General features: G+C 41.8%; 1 protein-coding gene across 2 annotated transcripts in view; it reads left to right on the top strand.

The window, feature by feature from the left end:
* The window catches only part of HERC3 (HECT and RLD domain containing E3 ubiquitin protein ligase 3), a 112,303-nt gene that overhangs the window by 9,908 nt on the left and 81,181 nt on the right, over nucleotides 1-21,214 (top strand). For both annotated transcript variants that reach the window (XM_089652318.1, XM_089652317.1), the window contains exons 2-3: nucleotides 18,182-18,445; nucleotides 19,644-19,803. In XM_089652318.1, the coding sequence (XP_089508444.1) occupies nucleotides 18,220-18,445; nucleotides 19,644-19,803 (386 nt within the window). In that variant the 5' untranslated portion in view covers nucleotides 18,182-18,219. The remainder of the gene's footprint in view (nucleotides 1-18,181; nucleotides 18,446-19,643; nucleotides 19,804-21,214) is intronic.

Genomic DNA, 21,214 nt, shown 5'->3' with positions numbered 1-21,214 from the left:
CTAGGGGCAGTGGGGCTGCCCCTGTTCTGCAAAGGTTAAATGTTTGTTTAGATCTAAGGGATGGGAAAATCAGGAAAAAGCTCCCCTTTGCTCTGGTGGTGGACTGTTCCTCAGCGTCCCTGCGTCCAGTGTAGGACTATGGGCTCTGCACTAGGCTTGGTAATGACAGAGGAGCTGCCACTGCCGGAGTGCAGGGAAGAAGAGTCTACGGAGACCGGTCTAGCAGCACATAGGAGCCTGAGGGAGTGGAGGATCAGGTAAGTAAAACTGCTTTTCTTCTTTCCTTGGACCTAAACAAACATTTTAACCAATGCAACATTTAACACAATGCACGGGCAGCCTCACTGTAAGCCCTGGTTCACATCTGTTCGGTCATGTGGGCCGCGATTTTGCGCGGGCACAAGAGCCCATTCATTCACACCATGTTATTGCAGTACAGCACGGCAATGCGTATTGCTTGCACTGGTGTGATGTAGTGTCATTCATTCTGAATGGCACCCCAACGCACCTGCACCTCTTTTAGACCTTGCATATCTCATTAAAGAGAACCTGCCACCCCCCCAAAAAAAGAAAATGAGTTACACCCAAGCACATTCAATTCCCCCCCCCCCCCATAACATATAGAACCCCCACCCCCACATATACGCACATACAAATGTAAACACGCACATTGGGGCACCTGTGCATGAAAATGTTGATTGCGATACACACGTTACATACCGCTATGCACTCCAGAATGAGAGCAATAACTCTAGCACCAGACCTCCTCTGTAACGTTAGACTGATGGCCTATAAGGGGATTTTAACCACTAGCCTACAGGACACTTATACCCCCTTCCTGCCCAGGCCAATTTCCAGCTCTCAGCGCTGTCACACTTTGAATGACAATTGCGCGGTCATGCAACACTGTACCCATATGAACTTTTTATCATTTTTTTGTAACAGAGCTTTATTTTGGTGGTATTTAATCACCTCTGGGTTTTTTATTTTTTCTTAAACCAAAAACCACTGAAAATTTTGAAAAAAAAAAAGTTTTTTCTTAGTTTTTGTTATAAAATTTTGTAAATAAGTGATTTTTCTCCTTCACTGATGTGCGCTAATGAGGCTGTAGTGATGGCCACTGATAAAATGCACTGATGAGGCACTGGTAGGTGGCACTGATGGGCATTGACAGGCATCACTGATGAGCACTGAAAGGCAGCACTGATATATGGCACTGATAGGCGGCACTGATTTGCAGCACTGATAGGTGGCACTGACTGGCACCGATGGGTGACACTGAAAGGCAGCTCAGATGGGCACTGATATGTGCCATTGATGTGCACTGGTAGGCACTGATATGTGGCATTGATGTGGCACTGATGGGCACTGGCACGTGGCACTGTTCAGCACTGACGGCTGGCACTGATGGACACTGACAGGTGGCACTTCTGGGGCCACACTGATCATCAGGGCACACTGATCATCAGTGCCCTGATGATCAGTGTAGATGTCCCCTCCGCGGAACTCGATTACCGGCTCTCCTCCCCTCTCGAGCTGTCAGCATGACAGCTCGAGAGGAGAGAAATGCCGATAACTGACATTTCCCTGTTTACATGTGATCAGCTGTGATTGGACACAGCTGATCACATGACAAAGCCGACATCTTCAGCTCTTTCCATGGATCGGTGATCCGCTGTGTCCGAGGGACACAGCGCACCGCCGATCGCTGCGCGCTGAGAATGGAAGGACGTCATATGATGTCCTATCAGAACGAGAGAACCACCTTGCACCCATCATTGGACTATATGGCGGGCTGAAGGTGGTTAAAGTGCTACCTATAGAAAATGCAGAGTACTGAAGTTTGGCTCCTAACTTTTCTAGCTGGCTCCTAGATTCAAATCAAATTTGTCAAGCCCTGCCCAATAGGATCTAGTGAAATTTACCTTCTTGCCTTGCAAAAATGCAAGTTGCCCGGTTGTCATGTTGATGCAATGGTTTTTTTGGTTATTGAAACCAAAGACAGCTGAGGAACCAGCATTAAAAAAGGTGGTCGGCCATAGCAGCCTCTGCTTTTCTATCACAACAGGTTTTCTCTAACAGCTTTAATAACTTCAATACCAGACACTTTCACCCCCTTCCTGCCCTCACCAATTTTCAGCTCTGTTACACTTTGAATGACAATTGCGCGGTCATGTAACACTGTACCCATATGACATTTTTTTCGCACAAATAAAGCTTTCATTTGGTGGTATCACCGCTGTTTTTTTATTTTTTCTTAAATAAATGAAAGACCAAAAATTTTGAACAAAAACCCCACATTTTTCTTAATTTCTGTTCCAACATTTTGCAAATAAATAATTGCTCTTCATATATTTAGGTCAAAATGTATACTGCTACATTTCTTTAGTGATCAATCCTGATGTACTGATGGCCTCTCATTTCTTGAGACCCGAAAATGTCGGGGCAGTACAGATATCCCCCAAATTACCTTTTTTTAGAAAATAGACAGTCTTAAGGTATTTAGTAAGAGGTATGGTGAGTTTTTTTGATCTTGTAGCTTTTTGTCACAATTTTTGGAAAATGAGGAAATTTTAAAAAATGTGTTTTTCACAATTTTTAACTTTTCTTTTTTACATACTGTTACCAGTGCTGTACAGTGTCATCGTGTGACTGGCGTGGCAGTGATCAGGAACACTGACTGGTGACAGTAGTAAAAACAAAAATAAAATAAATATAAAAATTTTTCAATATTTTTCTTTTGTATTAGATTTCTTCTTTTTTTTTTTTTTTTTTTTTTTTTTTTTTACATACAGTGACCAGAGAAATACATAGTAACACTGTACTACTTTTTTTTGTCTAACACACAATGATTGCTTATAACTGTGCATTTTACAGTTATAAGCAACCATTTTTTTTTCAGAATGAAAACTGTTCGTTCAGTGTTTACTGTTGGCCACAGCTAATCACATGGTACAGATGGGCTGTGATTGTCCCTGTCTTTACCATGTGATCAATGTGACCAATCACACAGCTCATCACATTAGTACACAATGAAAAACATCAATCAAATCAAAGTCTTTCATTGTGTACAATTGTCAAGTGATCTGCTATGATTGGCCACAGAAATCACATGGTACCGGCAGCAGGCCAGTACAATGATCTGTAATTGGCTGTAACCAGTGGACATAGCGGGTGACAGATTGCGCTGGAGCATGGCCCGATTCTGGGAGGATGTTATATGACATCCTCCCAGGATAATAGAGCTCCTGCCAGACCGTCAAATTACAATGCACTAGGCGGGAAGGGATTAAAGTGATTATGAACCATCACTAAAATATAATTGAAAGGCGCCTTCATACCCTATATGCTTTGAGCTTCATAAAAGCTGGGGGAAGAAAAACAACAACACACAGATCTTCCCAGTGAAAGGCTGTGCAGGGGGTTTTGTCAGCACAAGACTCTTCCCTCAGCTTCACAAGTTGCTCATAGGGCTGGGGAATGAGAAATCACAGCACACTGGTCTTCCCAGTGAATGTCTGTGTGGTGGGGGGGATGTCAGGACAAGTTGATCATTAGAGAAGAGCACACTGAGTTCCCATCACAGCTAGAGAACTGACCACGCTGTGCTCTCCTGCCTAGTGTGGTCACTTTTTAACAGAAAAGCAGAGGAACTGGCAGGAACACCAGGGATTACACACAAAGGAAGCAATACAAAAAGAACAGGATACTTTTTCATCCAAGTACATGGTACAGCAGGCACATATCAGGAATATGAAATGGTGGGTTTACATATTCTTTAAAACATTTATAATTTTTGCCGTTGCCTTTCTTAATAAGCTAGCCTAGCCCTCCCATACTCACCACATGCTCGTGTTGGCAGCCTTTGGCCAGCCTGTAGCATAATGGCGATGCCTCTAGTGACGTTTACACAATATCTTCCCATAGGGAATGGTCTATCTTCCAAGACAAGAGACATTCGCATCACAGGCCTTTAGAGCACAGATGCAGTCAGCACACTGAAGATCAGGCTGCCGGAAAGTAAACAGCAGTGGAAGCTGTGTGTAGCACTATGTATGTATCTCAGATGCATGGGCTAGGCTAGCTCAGTGGGGGTGCGCGTTGATATTCATGCAAGATCTGATTTAATTTTAGGTGGGTACTGGCTGGTTTGTACCTACTTATTCTCTCTTGGGGGTTATGATGTGACATTTTCCAAAAGTAGCTTGTAACTCCACCCCTAGGCAGTGGTAGAGGTGTTGTCAATTGAATGCCTATCATCTACTGTACATTATGGATATTAAATCATTTGTCTATGCAGCCAGCACATAGAGTATCTCACAGAAGTGAGTACACCCCTCACATTTTTGTAAATATTTTAGTATATCTTTTCATGTGACAACACTGAGGAAAGTGAGAGCGATAACACCAAATTTAACACACTTGTTCCCCATTCACACCTGAGACCTTGTAACACTAACGAGTCACATGACACCGGGGAGGGAAAATGGCTAATTGAGCCCAATTTGGACATTTTCACTTAGGGGTGTACTCACTTTTGTTGCCAGTGGTTTAGACATTAATGGCTGTGTGTTGAGTTATTTTGAGGGGACAGCAAATTTACACTGTTATACAAGCTGTACATTCACTACTTTACATTGTAGCAAAGTGTCATTTCTTCAGTGTTGTCACATGAAAAGATCTAATAAAATATTTACAAAAATGTGAGGGGTGTACTCACTTCTGTGAGATACTGTACATGAAAGTGAAATAAAAATGTTCCCGACTAGTGCCAAAGATGCAAGAGATTCCAGCACTGATACAAATAATCATGTACCAGCTTATTCTGTAAGGAAAAGTACTTGTGCCCAAAGCAACCAATCAGATTTTGGATTCCTTTGATCTGACTTCAGGAGACTAGGTTACTGTGTGTTGCACATCATCCATGCTCTTCCAACTGTCTTATTGCAAGCAGTGTAGGGATTTACAAGCTACAGAGTCAGCATGCAGAAGAGATGATGGTCTAGTGTTGCTGATTTCTGCATCATGTACTTTACCTTTTCTTCCTTGTGTACCCCAGCTTACGAAAAACCCCTATCCTGTTATTGTTAACAATATGCAAATAATTACATATTCATTATTTATATATTAAAGTAGTATATTATTGGAAATGTTCTCGGACCTAATTGTTGGCAACAAATGGGATCATTTTATATCTGCTCTTGTGATCTGGAATAGAATTGATAAAAGCCCAGTGGGTACATGAGCTGTTTGCAGGTGGTAGGGCCACTGATTGATTGACCACTGAGCAGGCACCAAATCATTGCTTTTGCCTGCATACAAACATTTCCCTTCACTGCTGCTACAACAGAAGGAGCCCATAGTCTTGGTTCACAGTACTGCGACCTGAAAGTCACGCAACTTACATTGCGACTTTGCGTGGCGACTGAAGCAACCTTGAAGCAAGTTACAGGGAATGCCTGGGTAATCTTCCTGTAAAGTAGGATCCAAATCACATCAATATAGATGAGGATCAGACTTGGAAGCAACTTCTAATAAAGTCTATGGGCATAAGTCGGATAGAAGTCGCCTTGTAATAGTACAGGAACCTTTTCTAAAGTCGCAGCGATTTCATTAGTACTAATTTAAGATAGTTCTCATTGATTAACATGAGATTTCACATGTCATACGACTTGGGGTCTCACAAGTTGGATCCCAAGTCACGGCAGTGTGAACCATGCCTTAATGTTCAGAGCTGAAGAAATATATAGTATTACATTGTTCCTATATTACAGGTATTTTTACAGCACTTAAAATTTTATGCAGAATTTTACATACATTCACCAGTCACTTTATTAGGTACACTGGTTCAATTACTTGGTAACACAAATTGCTAATCAGCCAATCACATGGTAGCAACTCAATACATTTAGCCATGTAGATGTGGTAAGGACGACCTGCTGAAGTTCAAACCGAGCTTCAGAATGGGGAAGAAAGAGGATTTAAGTGACTTTGTACGTGGCATGGTTGTTGGTGCCAGACGGGCTGATCTGAGTATTTCAAAAACTGCTGATCTGGGATTTTCACACACAATCATCTCTAGGGTTTACAAAGGATGAAAAAGAGAAAATATCCAGTGATCGGTGGTTGTGTGGACGAAAATGCCTTGTTGATATCAGAGGCCAAAATAGAATGTGCAGACTGGTTCAATATGATAGAAAGACAACAGTAACTCAGATAACTATGTGTTACAGCCTAGGTATGCAGAATACCTTCTTTGAACATACCACACATCAAATCTTAAAGCAGATGGGCTACAGCAGCAGAAGACCACACCAGGTGCCACTCTTGCCAGCTAAGAACAGGAAACAGAGGCTACAATTTGCACAAGCTCACCAAAATTGGACAATAGAAGATTGGAAACACGTTGCCTGGTCTGATGGGGCTCGATTTCCATAGAGATGCGTGAAAATCCCAGTAGATCAGCAGTTTTTTAAATACTCAGACCAGCCCATCTGGCACCAACAACCATGCCACGTTCAAAGTCACTTAAATCCACATTCTGATGCTCAGTTTGAACTTCAGAAAGTCATCTTCACCACATCTACATGCCTAAAGGCATTGTGTTGCTGCCATGTGATTGGCTGATAAGCAATTTGTGTTGCCAAACATTTGAACAGGTGTACCTAATAAAGTATACTGTACATTTGGTATTGGTGAATCAAGGAACTCACAGTCCAAGGTCCCTACCTTCTATGCATACATACTAAGGCCATTAGACAGAAGCCACTTAACCTACCAGCATGTCTTTGGTTTGTGGGAGGAAACTGGAGTTATGTGCCAAGTTGACCATAGGTCACAAGATGCAAATTATGGAAGACAGGTCCTCTCAGTGGGCACAGTGTGGCAGGTCACCCATCTGCCAAATGGATTTGATTGGGTAACCTAATCCAAAAACTTGTGTAGGTGCTGAACCAACAAGGGAGAATGTCACCAGCACACTGAGGATCACCAATATGGGTCCAAAAGCTTAAATGAACGATCTCATAGTTAAAGCAAGGCAACGTTTCGGAGTCTCGCAGGACTCCTTCATCAGGCATGTACACTTGCATTTAGGTGTAGGCTAATTTGTGTATCTAAAAACTGTGCATTCATGTGTATTTTTAGAATTTCTTGCTTGAACAGCCTACGTCAGATTATATCATAGTATTTCACAGGTATTGAGGTCACTGCTTTTACATGGAAAATAAAAATACAGAATTTTTTCTCTTTGAGACACTTTTTTATTCTTATGTTTCACATCATTAACATGTTGCATGACCCACCCTTATATTAGAACTCCAGGCAAATGGCTAGATACAGATTTGCTATGTATATATGCGTATGGTTTGGCCTTTTTGTTATTCTGTTCAGTTAGTCCTGTGGTTTATAAATTTCCCCTACACTGCACAGACAGGCCTGTGAACACATATTTTGCCTGGTTCATCAATACAGCTTCTTTAGTTGCCCCCGCCACCTCCTGCTTGACATTGGACAATAAATCATTATCTTCATTAGCCCTGGCTAATGGTTCTGTTTTAATCCCATGGTCCTGTAGTCCAGGTGGTCTGAAAACAAACCATGATACGGGGAGCAGAGTTTGAGAACAGTGATTGACTTTGAGGTTGTTTTTCATGAACATCACTGTACAGATCTTTAACTGTCATCCTAGGGTTCCTTATCACCTGGCTGAGGATTGTATAGCATCATCTACATGGGTGGGCTGGGGGTAAAAAAAGCAGGCATCTGAACTGCAGATTACCACCTCCTGACCGCCCTCCTAAAAGATAGTATGCAGCCGCTCAGGATTGTACACATGCTACGGCAAGAATGATACCCCTTTTTTACCAAATGCATCCAATTCAAGTAAATGAAGGCACATTGCAACCACGAGTCAAATGTTTGGCTCACAGTTGCAGTGTGGTATTTACATACAAAATCCCAATTCGGCTGTCAAAATAAAAATGGGTGCTCTATTGCTCTGTAACTGTGCTCCGCTGCAGATTGCTTTTTAGATGTGCGGCAAGGGCTGCCACCCAAGTCACAATACAGGTAAAACTCGAAAAATTAGAATACCGTGCAAAAGTTCATTTATTTCAGTAATGCAACTTAAAAGATGAAACTAATATATGAGATAGACTCATTACATGCAAAGCAAGATAGTTCAAGTCGTGATTTGTCATAATTGTGATGATATGGCTTACAGCTCATGAAAACCCCAAATCCACAATCTCAGAAAATTAGAATATTACATACAATCCAATAAAACAAGGATTGTACATGGAACAATATTGGACCTCTGAAAAGTATAAGCATGCATATGTACTCAGTACTTGGTTTGGGCCCCTTTTGCAGCAATTACTGCCTCAATGTGGCGTGGCATGGAAGCTATCAGCCTGTGGCACTGCTGAGGTGTTATGGAAGACCAGGATGCTTCAATAGTGGCCTTCAGCTCTTCTGCATTGTTTGGTCTCATGTTTCTCATCTTTCTCTTGGCAATGCCCTATAGATTCTCTATGGGGTTCAGGCCAGGCGAGTTTGCTGGCCAATCAAGCACAGTAATCCCACGGTCATTGAACCAGGTTTGGTGCTTTTGGCAGTGTGGGCAGGTGCCAAGTCCTGCTGGAAAATGAAGTCAGCATCCCCATAAAGCTCGTCTGCGGAAGGAAGCATGAAGTGCTCCAAAATCTCCTGGTAGACGGCTGCGTTGACCCTGAACTTAATGAAGCACAGTGGACCAACACCAGCAGATGACATGGCTCCCCAAATAGCCACAGACTGTGGAAACTTTACACTGGACTTCAAGCATCTTGCAGTGTGTGCCTCTCCATTCTTCCTCCATACTCTGGGTCCTTGGTTTCCAAATGAGATGCAAAAGTTGCTCTCATCAGAAAAGAGGACTTTGGACCACTGAGCAACAGACCAGGTCTGTTTTTCTTTAGCCCAGGTAAGACGCTTCTGATGTTGTTTGTTTCTCAGGAGCGGCTTGACAAGAGGAATACGACATTTGTAGCCTATGTCCAGGATCCATCTGTGTGTGGTGGCTCTTGATGCACTGACTCCAGCCTCAGTCCACTCCTTGTGAAAGTCCCCAGCACTTTTGAATGGCCTTTTCCTGACAATCCTCCCCAGGCTGTGGTCATCCCTGCTGCTTGTGCACCTTTTTCTTTCACACTTTTCCCTTCCACATAACTTTCTATTAATGTGCTTTGATACAGCACTTTGGGAACATCCAACTTCTTTTGCAATTACCTTTTGAGGCTTTCTCTCCTTATGGAGGGTGTCAATGATGGTTTTCTGCACAACTGTCAGGTCAGCAGTCTTTCCCATGATTGGGATTCCTACTGAACCAGACTGAGAGACCATTTAAATGCTCAGGAACCCTTTGCAGGTGTTATGGCTTAATTAGCTGATTAGAGTGGGACACTTTGAGCCTAGAATATTGCACCTTTTCACAATATTCTAATTTTCTGAGATTGTGGATTTGGGGTTTTCATGAGCTGTAAGCCATAATCATCACAATTATGACAAATCACGGCTTGAACTATCTTGCTTTGCATGTAATGAGTCTATCTCATATATTAGTTTCATCTTTTAAGTTGCATTACTGAAATAAATGAACTTTTGCATGATATTCTAATTTTTCGAGTTTCACTTGTAGTTCTTTGTGCAATTGTGTATTTTTTACATTTTTTGGTTTGTTTTTTTTGTTTTTTTTTGGCATTTTTGTCTGTGCCCTATCAGGTAATTTTTTTTTTATTCCTTTCTCAGAGACACAACAGCAAGGGACAGTCTCTCCAAAGTGAGGAGAATTCCCACGTTTGACTTCTGTAATCACTAGTGGAATTTGCTCCATTGCTGCTGGAAATGTTGCTCAAACCTACAGCAGAACTAAACCCAACAATTTAACATTTCCTCAAAATCGTATAATTCAGGGCATGCTGTGAATGATAAATGGCACAGTTGCTTGTGCTCTTAATGAAAGCCATCAAATGGATGGAAATTAGCTGATCACATGTGCAGTACCATGGCAGCGGCAGATCAAACAGAGGCTAAAGTGGCAGCTTTTTTGGCTGTAAAGGATAGGAAAGTTTAGTTCTGCTTTAGTCCTCATGCACACTGATCGTGTTTACAGCTGATGTTTTTGGCTTTTGACATTTTTTTTCTACAGCCAGTAAACCCCCCAGCATGTTATCCTATGTGTCCATGCACACAGACTGTAATCAGCGTTTTTTGGCTGCAAAAAACCCCCAACACTAGAGGGTTTCTAGAGGAGTTTTTTTTTAGCTGTAAAAATGCTCTAACGCTGAAAAACGTGGTGAAACGCTGCAAATTGGCATTTTTTTTACTTTTCTTTTTACCAGAAATTTTTTTGTCAAAAAAAGCAAACATGGGAAAACGCCACTACTCACGGCAAAATACCGCTGAACGCGAATGCAAAAATGCTAAAAAACTCACGTTTTTAATGTGACTTTACACAGCTAACATTACCAGCGTTAGCAAAACGTCCCATGTACATGAGGACTAAAGGCCCAACCCTAGGCAAATACCCTTGCAGAGCCCCCTCACTACTGCAAGGGTTAAAGGCTTGTCAAGTCTAGGGGGGTACAAGAAGAGGCTGTCTGCCTGACTCCCTGCCCTGGCTGGCTCCAGGGCTTTTTTCCTGGAAGCTCTGGGCTGTGGGTGATCCTTCAGTGTCATCATCTCCAAGATACGCCCATTCTTAACCTCAGAAACTACTAAGCAACCTATTCACGCCCTTGTTATCTCTCACCTTGACTATTGTAACTCCCTCCTCATTTGCCTACCTCATCGCAGGCTATCCCCTCTTCAGTCTATCATGAATGCTTCTGCCAGACTCATCCACCTTACTAACCGTTCTGTATCAGCCACCCCTCTCTGCCAATCCCTCCACTGGCTTTCCATTGCCCAACAAATGAAATTCAAAATATTAACAATAACATATAAAGCCTTTAATAACTCTGCCCCAAATTACATCACCAATCTTGTCTCCAAATATCACCCAAACCATCCTCTCTGCTCCTCGCACGACCTCCTGCTCTCTAGTTCCCTTGTCTCCTCCTCATATGCTTGTCTCCAGGACTTCTCCAGAGCTTCCCCCATCCTCTGGAACTCTCTACCCCAATTTATCGGACTATCGCCTACTCTGCTCACTTTTAGGCTATCTCTGAAAACCTATCTCTTCAGGGAAGCCTATCCTGCCCTCAGCTAATAATGGAATCTTCTACTCCTCCTACCAGTCCATCCCCCACAGTTACTACCTTTTGTACCACTAGCCCCTCTCTCTTAGATTGTAAGCTCCTTTCCCTCTTGTATTGAACTGTATTGTTGCTGTATTGTCTCCCGTTATATTGGAAAGCGCTGAGCAAACTGTTGGCGCTATATAAATCCTGTATAATAATAATAATCATGTACAATGCAAGGCTATTAACCCTGTATTATAAGTGGAGGGGGCAACCATGCAACCACAGCCAAAGGAAGCTCAGAGAGGAGGTTGCAGGGACCATACTGGAGCAAGGAGAATTTGAGTAAAAAACAACCTCTTCTTCAGCCTCCTGCATTTAAAGTCGTTGTAAACCTGAAAAATGAAAAACAATGTGATCTGTAGGATGAATAAAGATCTGCAGTAGAATGCATTGAGCTTAGCAGAGTACAGCCCACACCAGGAAATGTCTTGCTGTCTGCTCTCCCCTTCTGTGTTGATTGACAGGCAGTGGGAGGAGATTTGCTCCAGCCTTTCCAGTCAGCTGTGAGAAAGGGGTGTATCCCGGCTGCTCCATGTGCCTCTGTCATCTGCCCTGGAGAGAGAGAATGTGTGCTGCAGGTTACAGGATGTGATGGGTCTAATGCTTTGTGATTTGTGGAGAGCCAGAGGGGGAGACAGAATGAGATCGAGAGAGACAGAAAAAGACTAAATTAAAGGGAGAGATGCAGAAAAAGAGAGAGACACATTGGGATCGAGGCTGAAAGAGAGATGGAGACAGAAGCAGAGAGAAAGACTCGAAGAGACAGACAAAGAGAAACAGAGAGACACAGAAGGAGAGAGGGAAAGAGGCAGAAAGACAGAGAGAGACAGAGAGCAACATAGAGACAGAGAGAGGGAGAGACTCAGACGGACAGAGAGAAAGACAATTAGAGAGAAACAGAGAGATAGAAAGAGAGACATGGAGACAGACAGAGAGAGGGAGAGACTTTGAGGCAGATATAGAGAGACCTAAAGAAAGAGAGACATGGGGACAGAGAGAGGGAGAGACTCCAAGAGACAGACAGACAAAGAGAAACATGGAAACAGAGCGAGGGAGAAACTCAAAGAGGCAGAGAGAGAGAAACGGAGACAAAGAGGGAGAGACTCAAAGAGACAGAGACACAAACCTAAAGAGAGACACAGAAATAGAGAGAGACATGGAGACATAAAGAGAGTGAGACAGAAATAGAGAGAGAAACAGAGAGAGAGAGACAGCAAGTGAGCGAGAGAAAAAACAGAGACAAAGAGAGGGAAAGACTCAAAGAGAGAGACGTGGAGACATAAAGAGAGAGAGACAGAAATAAAGAGACCTAAAGGGACAGAGAGAAGCATAGAGAGAGAAAGAGAGAGAGAGAGATAGAAAGCAAGGCAGAGAGAGAAATGTATAGAGACAGAGAGAGAAACATATATATATATATATATATATATATATATATATATAGAGCGAGAGAGAGAGCGAGAGAAATAGAGAGAGACAGCAAGTGAGAGAGGGAGAGACTCAAAGAGACAAAGACAAACCTAAAGAGAGAGACATGAAGACGTAAAGAGAGAGAGAGAGAGATAAAGTGACAGAGAGAAGCATAGAGAGAGACAGAGAGAGAAACACAGAGACAGAAATAGACAGAAACATAGAGAGACAGAGAGAGAAACATAGAGCGAGACAGAAAGAGACAGAAACATATAGAGAGACAGAAACATATAGAGAGACAGAAACATATAGAGAGACAGAAACATATAGAGAGACAGAAACATAGAGCAAGACAGAAAGAGACAGAAACATATAGAGAGACAGAGAAACATAGAGCGAGACAGAGACAGAAACATATAGAGAGATAGAGCAAGACAGAAAGAGACAGAAACATATAGAGAGAGACAGAGACAGAAACATATAGAGAGACAGAGAAACATAGAGTGAGACAGAAAGAGACAGACAGAAACATATAGAGAGAGAGAAACATAGAGCAAGACAGAGACAGAAACATATAGAGAGACAGAGAGAGAAACATAGAGAGAGACAGAAACATATAGAGAGACAGAAGGAGAGAGACAGAAACATATAGAGAGATAGATAGAGAGAGACAGAAACATAGAGAGAGACAGAGAGAGAAACATATAGAGAGACAGAGAGAGAAACATAGAGAGAGACAGAAAGAGAGAGCATATAGAGAGACAGAAGGAGAGAGACAGAAACATATAGAGAGGCAGAAAGTGAGAGAGATATTGACATATATAGAGAGAGAGAGAGAGAGATGAAAAGAGTGGAAGACAAATAGAGAAACCTAGAGACCAGGGGTGGACTGACAACTCATGGGGCCCCCGGGCAATAGGGGATCATGGGGCCCCTGTGTCCTTGCCCAAACTCAAAAAAACCTATGAAAAAGGTACCAGGGGCATCTCATGGGGCCCCCTACTGACCCCGGGCCCTCGGGCAGTGCCCGAGTTTCTAAATGGTCAGTCTGCCCCTGCTAGAGAGACACATAGTAACACGGAGACAGGGAGAGAAAGAGATGGACTATTTGTATAGGTGGGAGTAGCATAGTGTGATGTTAGGTCTCAGCCCCCCCCAAGTCTCAGTGCTATGCCATGCCCACCATTTGGCAGATTTATGAGGGTTACAGCCGAATGAAGATGCATTTTTCACGGGAACACACAATGCTGTTTAGATTATGACAGAATTATCTTCTAAATTGTGCAAAATAGAGTTGTTCTGGGGCTGTGAGTTTACTTTACCCCACTGTTATATGTTGTGCCTGGAGTTGGGGTTGAACCACTAGCACAGCAGTTGTGACAGAACAGCATATACTGGTTTTGGAATGAGAGTATGACACCATGCATTGGGGTTTATTTACTAAAGGTAAATATACTGTGCACTTTGCAAGTGCAGTTGCTCCAGAGTTAAGTAAATAAGAGGGCGCTCTGCTGACTTCCATCATCCAATCATGTACAAGCAAAAATGCTGGGTTTTTTGTTGTTTTTTTTTCTTGCATGTGATTGTTTATTCTTTGCATAATAAAGCTTTGCCTCATTTACTAAGCTTTGAAGCGGCTGCACTTGCAGAGCTCACAGTCTGTTTCCCATTAGTAAATCAACCCCATTCAGTTTTAGGAATTCCAGTGGCGGAGATCTGCATATACATGAACCTAATGTTGAAAATATACAGAAACACTTTACAAAACAAGGGGAAAACTGACCTGTGTTCCTCTATGCGTACATCATTGTGTTCTGCAGAGCTTTTCTTGCCTTCTTCAGCCACAACCTAGTTTTAGATTTGACACCAAATACGGTGAGATGCTCCAGTGATTGGAACAAGTTCCTTGTTGGGGATTTCCTTCACAGTGACATATCGCCTCATACATTTTTATTACTGCGAACACAACTTCCCCTTGTATGTTATTATTAAGGTGTTCTGTTTATGCAACTGTCATGAACAAAGGGCGACTATCTCACTTTGTGCAGTCTTATCAAAACAACTCTGTTTTCTTTCTGTGGAAAAAGCATGCAAAAGCGGCTGCCTTCTGGTCCTGTAAAAGTTAAAGTGGATCTGTACCCCCAACAACTTGATAAAAAAATAATGTTCTTTAGCAAGGAACATACATTCTTCACTAATAATTATGCTACCAAAATTATTGTGTGCTGTAGATTTCCTCCAGCATTGCTTCTAATTTTTTCTTGCTGGAGGCATTTTGCTGAAGCCCACTGAGCCCCTGAGCAGCAGTAAATCTTTAGGCTGTCAGCAGATCGGCCTGTAGTGGCTCCAATTTTTGGCACATTGCTGAAAAAATAGAGAGCAACTGAGCATGTGCAGAGCAGGGAGGAGACAGTATATTACTGGGTTTCAAACAGCATAGGCACTTATTTTTAATGTTTTACATAGTTATATCATGCAATAGAGGCCAGCCTGAAGTGGTCTATCAGGACTTAATTTTCAGACTAAAGTTCCACTGTAAGTTCATATACACTGATAAAATTTTTTCAGTTCAGCAGGGACTGGTTGAATTTCAAACAGTGTGTGGCCATCCCTGCTCCACAGAAGTTGATTGTTTAACTTCTGTTGATGGGATATGCTGGAACCCACGTGGAAGAAAAATATATTTTAAAAATATTCTTCCCAAATAAATTGGCATTGTGTGTGTTTTTATTACATAATATAGGAAAAATATTTTTAAATATACATTTTCAGATATACTGTATGTCTTTAAAAATACAAATCTACATTTTTGGAATTCATTTACAAAAATATATATTATTACAAATATTTTTCATATATGTATATGTATATGTATGTGTGTGTGTATATGTATATGTATATATATATATATATATATATATATATATATATATATATATATATATAGAATATGGCCAAAATTGTAGTGTTTCAAATATATGTCAATATATTTGGGAAGAATATTTTAAAAATATATTTCAAATATATTTTTCTTCCATACGGGAATACTTGATGAGCAGCTGCAGTCGCTGATCAGTGTATATTGGCAGTGGCAAGTCTTGCTGTCCTAATACAGTGTCCCTGAAGGGTGATTCCTCCATCCACACAATCACACTGAATTAAAAAAAAAAAAATGAAGATTCTATAGCCAGTTTAAAGTGGTTATAAAGGCTCAAGGTTTTTTTACCTTCATGCATTCTATGCATGCCCCCAGCCCTCCTAATATTTACCAGGTCTCCAGCACAATCTAGTGATGTGCACAAGAGCCTCAGCTCTCTGGGGACTCTCCCTCCTCATTGGCTGAGACAGCAGCAGGAGCCTGCTGTCAATTACAGCCAGTGAGCCAGTGAAGAGACAAATTGGACGAGGTCAAGCCACAGCTCTGTGTGTGAATGGACATCCAAAGAAGCGGCTCAGGAGCGAGCCTGCTTGGGTGCCCCCATAGCAAGCTGCTTGCTCTGGGGGCACTAGGCAGGAGTGAGAGGCCAAGAGCACAGGCAGGGGACCAAAGAAGAGGAGGTTCGGGGCTACTCTGTAAAACCATTGCACAGAGAAAGTAAGTATGACATGTTTGGTTTTTTTAAAATTTCCTTTAATATCACTTCAAGTCCTTGTTTTTGGCACTTTAAATAGTTTGCTTGGGCCAAGCTGGCCCAGATGAACTATTTACTTGACTAAGTGAGGCAGCTGCTGTGAGTTATGTACCATACTGTATGTAGTAAAGGGTACATAGAATACGCTGCTCTGTAATCCACATTGTTTCTGGAAATTTCTCGTCTGTTGCCGGAACAGAATTACGTTAGGCTAAATGCTTCTTAAAAAACTCCAGACTGCTGCAAGAACAAAGGGCAGGCAACACATACCTGCAGCTGTCACGGGTGAATCTCTGCCCTTCCTGATAGACAATAGATAGAGCTTCAGCACTTCTGCATTATGTGCCACTAGAATGCGAAAAGATCTTTTACTTTAATTTGGTAGGGGAAAAGAAAACGACCAAATACTGGCTCTAAGATGTTTCCAAGCATGATGAAAGATCTATTAATCTCAAATTCAGAGTCAGTTGAAGCGTACACTGTACACAAAAGAACAGATTGCAAACAGGTTTGTGGTAGGCCTTCTTTCACTTTTGGTTTAGGGAGGTCTTATCTGTCGGCCCCATAGAGAAAACCCTATCTTCAATTGAATAAAGCTTTTACAATGAATTTTTCTGTGAATATAATAGGCTGTTGGACTAAAGGTGTAAGCTGGTAGTGTGTAATCATTTTGAAATGTAGTATTTGTCTTCTTTCTGCACCTATAAAAAGAGGTGTAACCAGTAGTGCTTCTTCTACATGTGATCACCCCCCAATATGTTTGAAGCCTTGGCTAATTAATTAACATATTACATGCAATATACAATTATAAAGGAGGTGTCACTCTGTTCTTTTGTTCTTCTAAGGCAGTATTTACTGCCTACTCAAATGAACCGTTCAATGAATGGATGCATGGACAAATCTATCAGAGGTTTAAATGATATATCTGCATGGGTAGTCTTGAAAGACACTTCTGTTTTGATCCAGAAACTCTATAATCATATAACCAGTAAAATGGGCTGCAAACAATCACATTTTTCATAAGCACAGTTAAAAGGTTGTAGTCTTCACCCAAAGCTCCTTCGATAGGGTGGCTACAAAGGAGGTCATTTGAGAGATAAGGACAGAGTGTTGTCACCCTATAACAGAAGGGGCTTGGACAAGAGCCTTTATGGCAGGATCCCTAGGTATTCTAATGCAAGCTGCAATGACTTTTTAAATTGAATTAATATTTTAAAGCTTATATGAGATTTTAGTGGTTGGGATTACATACTGTATACTTTAAGGCCTCATTCACTCATGGAGATTAGCTGTGTGCCCACGTGCATTGCCGTCTTTTACAGCTGCTGGGTCCCAATCTGACATAGGTTCGTGCGGGTCCAAATACCATCTGATCATGTAACTCAAGAGGAATGGCGCTAAAGCAATATAGGCCTCATTCACATGAGGCTATTAGTTGCATGCCTCATGCAGGACCATCCTTTACAGCCAACCTCCAGTTCTTGTCTATTGGGACTCGCGGCTGCACAATCTCAGCCACCATGTCCTAATATGACATGCCATTCCAAAAAACTCACAAAGGGCGATTTTGGGGAACTGCATGTCATATTGGGACATGGTAGCTGTGACTGTGCAGCTAAGTGTCCCAATAGACAAGAACTGGAGGTTGGCTGTAGAGGATGGTCCTGCATAGGGCATGCAGCTAATAGCCCCATGTGAATGAGGCCTATATTTCTTAAGTGACATTCCTCTTGAATCACATGGTCAGATGGTCCTTGCTAGCAAAAGTCTGAAATAGCATTGTCTTGCCATTTAAAATTCTTGCCTGATATTGTTCTGATATAACAGTTTTTATCTTGAACATTTTATATTTTCCAGGTATACAAGGGCTTTATGACTTGCTGAGAGGCCAAGCCATGTTATGCTGGGGGCACTCTGATTTTGGACAACTTGGAGTAAATCATGGGTCCATAAGTTTGATACTAGAGCCCATCGCCTCCACTTTTTCTCTGGCCAGATGTGTCAGACAGGTGGCCTGTGGGGAAAATCATTCCATCTTCCTGCTAGATGATGGTCAAGTCTATAGCTGTGGTGGGAACAGTGCTGGCCAGCTCGGACATGATCATCATGTTAGGGAGCCAGGTATTGTCTATTATTAATTTAATTTCAACAATCTGTATTTTATTCAAATGTCTTTACAATTTTTCTTTTGTTAGAATATGTTGTGAGATTTATTGGTTAGAAAGAGCTCCATTTAAAATTAAACCCTCAAGGTTTTCAAGGTACATGGTTGAGACCCATCAACCTATCTATGTATCAGTTATTTTGATTCCCCCTCAACAATGGCCACCAAAAACTCCCAAATAATAGGCACAGAAAGCACGCAGATTATAAGCACTGCCTCCATCAGATCTCAGTGGCAGAGCGCGCCGAGTGCGTAAACTGGGTTCCCTTTCTTCTTCCTCCTACTACCCTCTTCAAAAAGAGTGTTATAGTGGGGGCAATGCTATTTGAGGCATACCTTGGTGGAAGTTACTGACCAATGTTGGTCCTTTATGCTTTTCTAGAATGTACGATGGTCCAACTCCAGCTGCTGGACTCTTGTCCCTAGTAGGTAGGAAGAGATTAGGTCTGTGTGGAGTAATGGAAATTGCATTAGTGGTAACAGTAATTACGCACTTTGCACTGAGAGCTCCCGCTATGCATAGAAACTGATTTTTATTAAACCGGGCACATTAACAGTCTGTGCCTACACCATCCATCTACTGTGACTGTCAGCCAAACTGACAGCAGAGAATTTAGAACACGAAGAAGGGAGTCAATGCAGTGATGAATGTTCAGAGAGGTTAACTCAATGGGGTAAATCTTTCTAACAAGCAAGCTGTTTTGGTTTAGTTTAGTTAATGATCACCTCTATTTATAAAAAATGGTTAGAAGAAAAAAGTTGATAGTTAAATAGTACTTGCTTGCTTGGTTCCGTTCCTCTGATACACAGCCAAAATGTTCTAGTCTTGTTTACTTTTGGGATTTAGTGTCGCCAACTGTTATATTAAATTCTCTGTATTATTGCTCAGCCCTATGGGGCATTCTCAAACACCTAAAGACTTGTAGAGGCCAAATGAATGAATGAATTGGCTGAAAATGCACTGCACGCAAATCGCAGAGGAACATCACTGAATTCCTGTGCGACTCCTGGTGTGAGCCAGCCCTTACTCCTGATTTAAACTGTCCTATATATCACAATGGCATGAGATGTTGTATATTTTATATCTGAACATTCAGACTACAAAGAAACAATGTTTCTTTAATCAGTTATTGTGTCTAACTGTGTTTTTCTCAGGTCATGTGAATGCATTAGCAAGTGAGCATATAGTCCATGTGGCATGTGGCCGATCGCATAGCGTGGCACTAAATACCCAAGGCCAGATCTTCTCATGGGGTGCTGGTAGTGATGGACAGCTGGGGCACTCTACCACTGAACAGTGTATTCCAGTGCCGAGGTATGGATATGTGCAGCGTACCTTTCCGGACAGTCGTTTTGTTAAGATAATTGCTTTGTGCTAATGATACTGCCCTGAGTTTTTGTAAATGTTGATTGTAATTTTTGGGATTTATGAAGGTTTAATGCTTCAGAATTGGCCATTTATTAGGGGTAAAGAATAAGGTTTTACAGTACTGGACAGATTACAAAAACACAAAAATAAATGCACACAGAAACAGAACGTGGCAATTTGATAGGACCTTCTTTCTTCTTCTACAATTCTCTCTCTCTCGTCTTGCACTCTCTCTCTCTCTCTCTCGTCTTGCTCTCTCTCTCTCTCTCGTCTTGCTCTCTCGCTGTCTCTCTCTCTCACCTTGCTCTCTCTCTCGTCTTGCTCTCTCTCTCTCTCTTTTTCAGTTGTTGCCATACCACAGTGCTTCTAAGTTATGTGGTTTCGCTCTGCCTCCTGCCCACAGTCTATACTCCACTTCATCAAAACTCTTAATGCATGCTCCCAGAGACTACTGATAGTTCTATTTCATAATTCAACATATGCTGTATTTTGCTGAAAATGCACCGTGTTCACTATGTGCAGGCCACATAACCAAAGATGATGCTTAGAGGTATCCAAGGTGTGGCAAGCTCTTACAAGTATTACTGCTGAGTATGGGCTAAGCATAATATAAAATCAGTCTCCCACTGCCTCAAAGATTAGACACAGAGATGTGAGCGATGGTCTTTCAAGCTCAGATTTGTCCATAAACAGTTATACTTTCTCTACCAAACAATAATTTAGCACTATATCATTATCTGCCAAACCTGGATAGGATGTTATTTTGGACTTCTTGTAATTTTATCTCTTTTTTTTAATATCTTTATATTTCGGTAAATATGAAATATTGCATATTAATGTGTCTTAATCGCACAACACAGGACGTATGGCTTGTATTCATAGACCGTGGGTTATATGTAGTGATTGGACACTGGCAAAAACTTTGTTAGGGCAGCTCCAAGTGCACGCTCTTACAAACCCACGAACCCCAATGATTATTTTAATTATTCCTTTATCTCCTGACACTTCTATCAAGAACTGACTGCTTATTACTATGGGCTATCTAGCGGTTTCTGGATCGGTAATTCTCGGTGTATATCTTGGGGGACCTGCCTGAACCCCACTGTGTGAAGCCAGTCTGCAGTGTTTGCTTCAAACGCCGGATTCTGTGTTAGGCACCAAGTGCAATGTTTATAGCTAGCTGCAGGGTTCTATACAGATTCAGGGCCGTCTATGATTCCCAGAATTTGAAGACCCTCTTCAGGGGTATGTCCACCGTGACAGGTGATTCCTGGACCCCTAATGGGCCCAGATACATCAATAAAGTAACACAGGGTTCCCTGTATTCTAGCACCAGTTACTGGCTATTAATGAACAT

This window comes from Staurois parvus, unplaced genomic scaffold (genome assembly GCF_062004578.1).
Source record: "Staurois parvus isolate SC_StPar_1 unplaced genomic scaffold, SC_StPar_1.0 ptg000679l, whole genome shotgun sequence".
In the NCBI taxonomy this organism is placed as follows: Eukaryota; Metazoa; Chordata; class Amphibia; order Anura; family Ranidae; genus Staurois; species Staurois parvus.
This window is presented reverse-complemented; position numbering and strand designations above follow the sequence as displayed.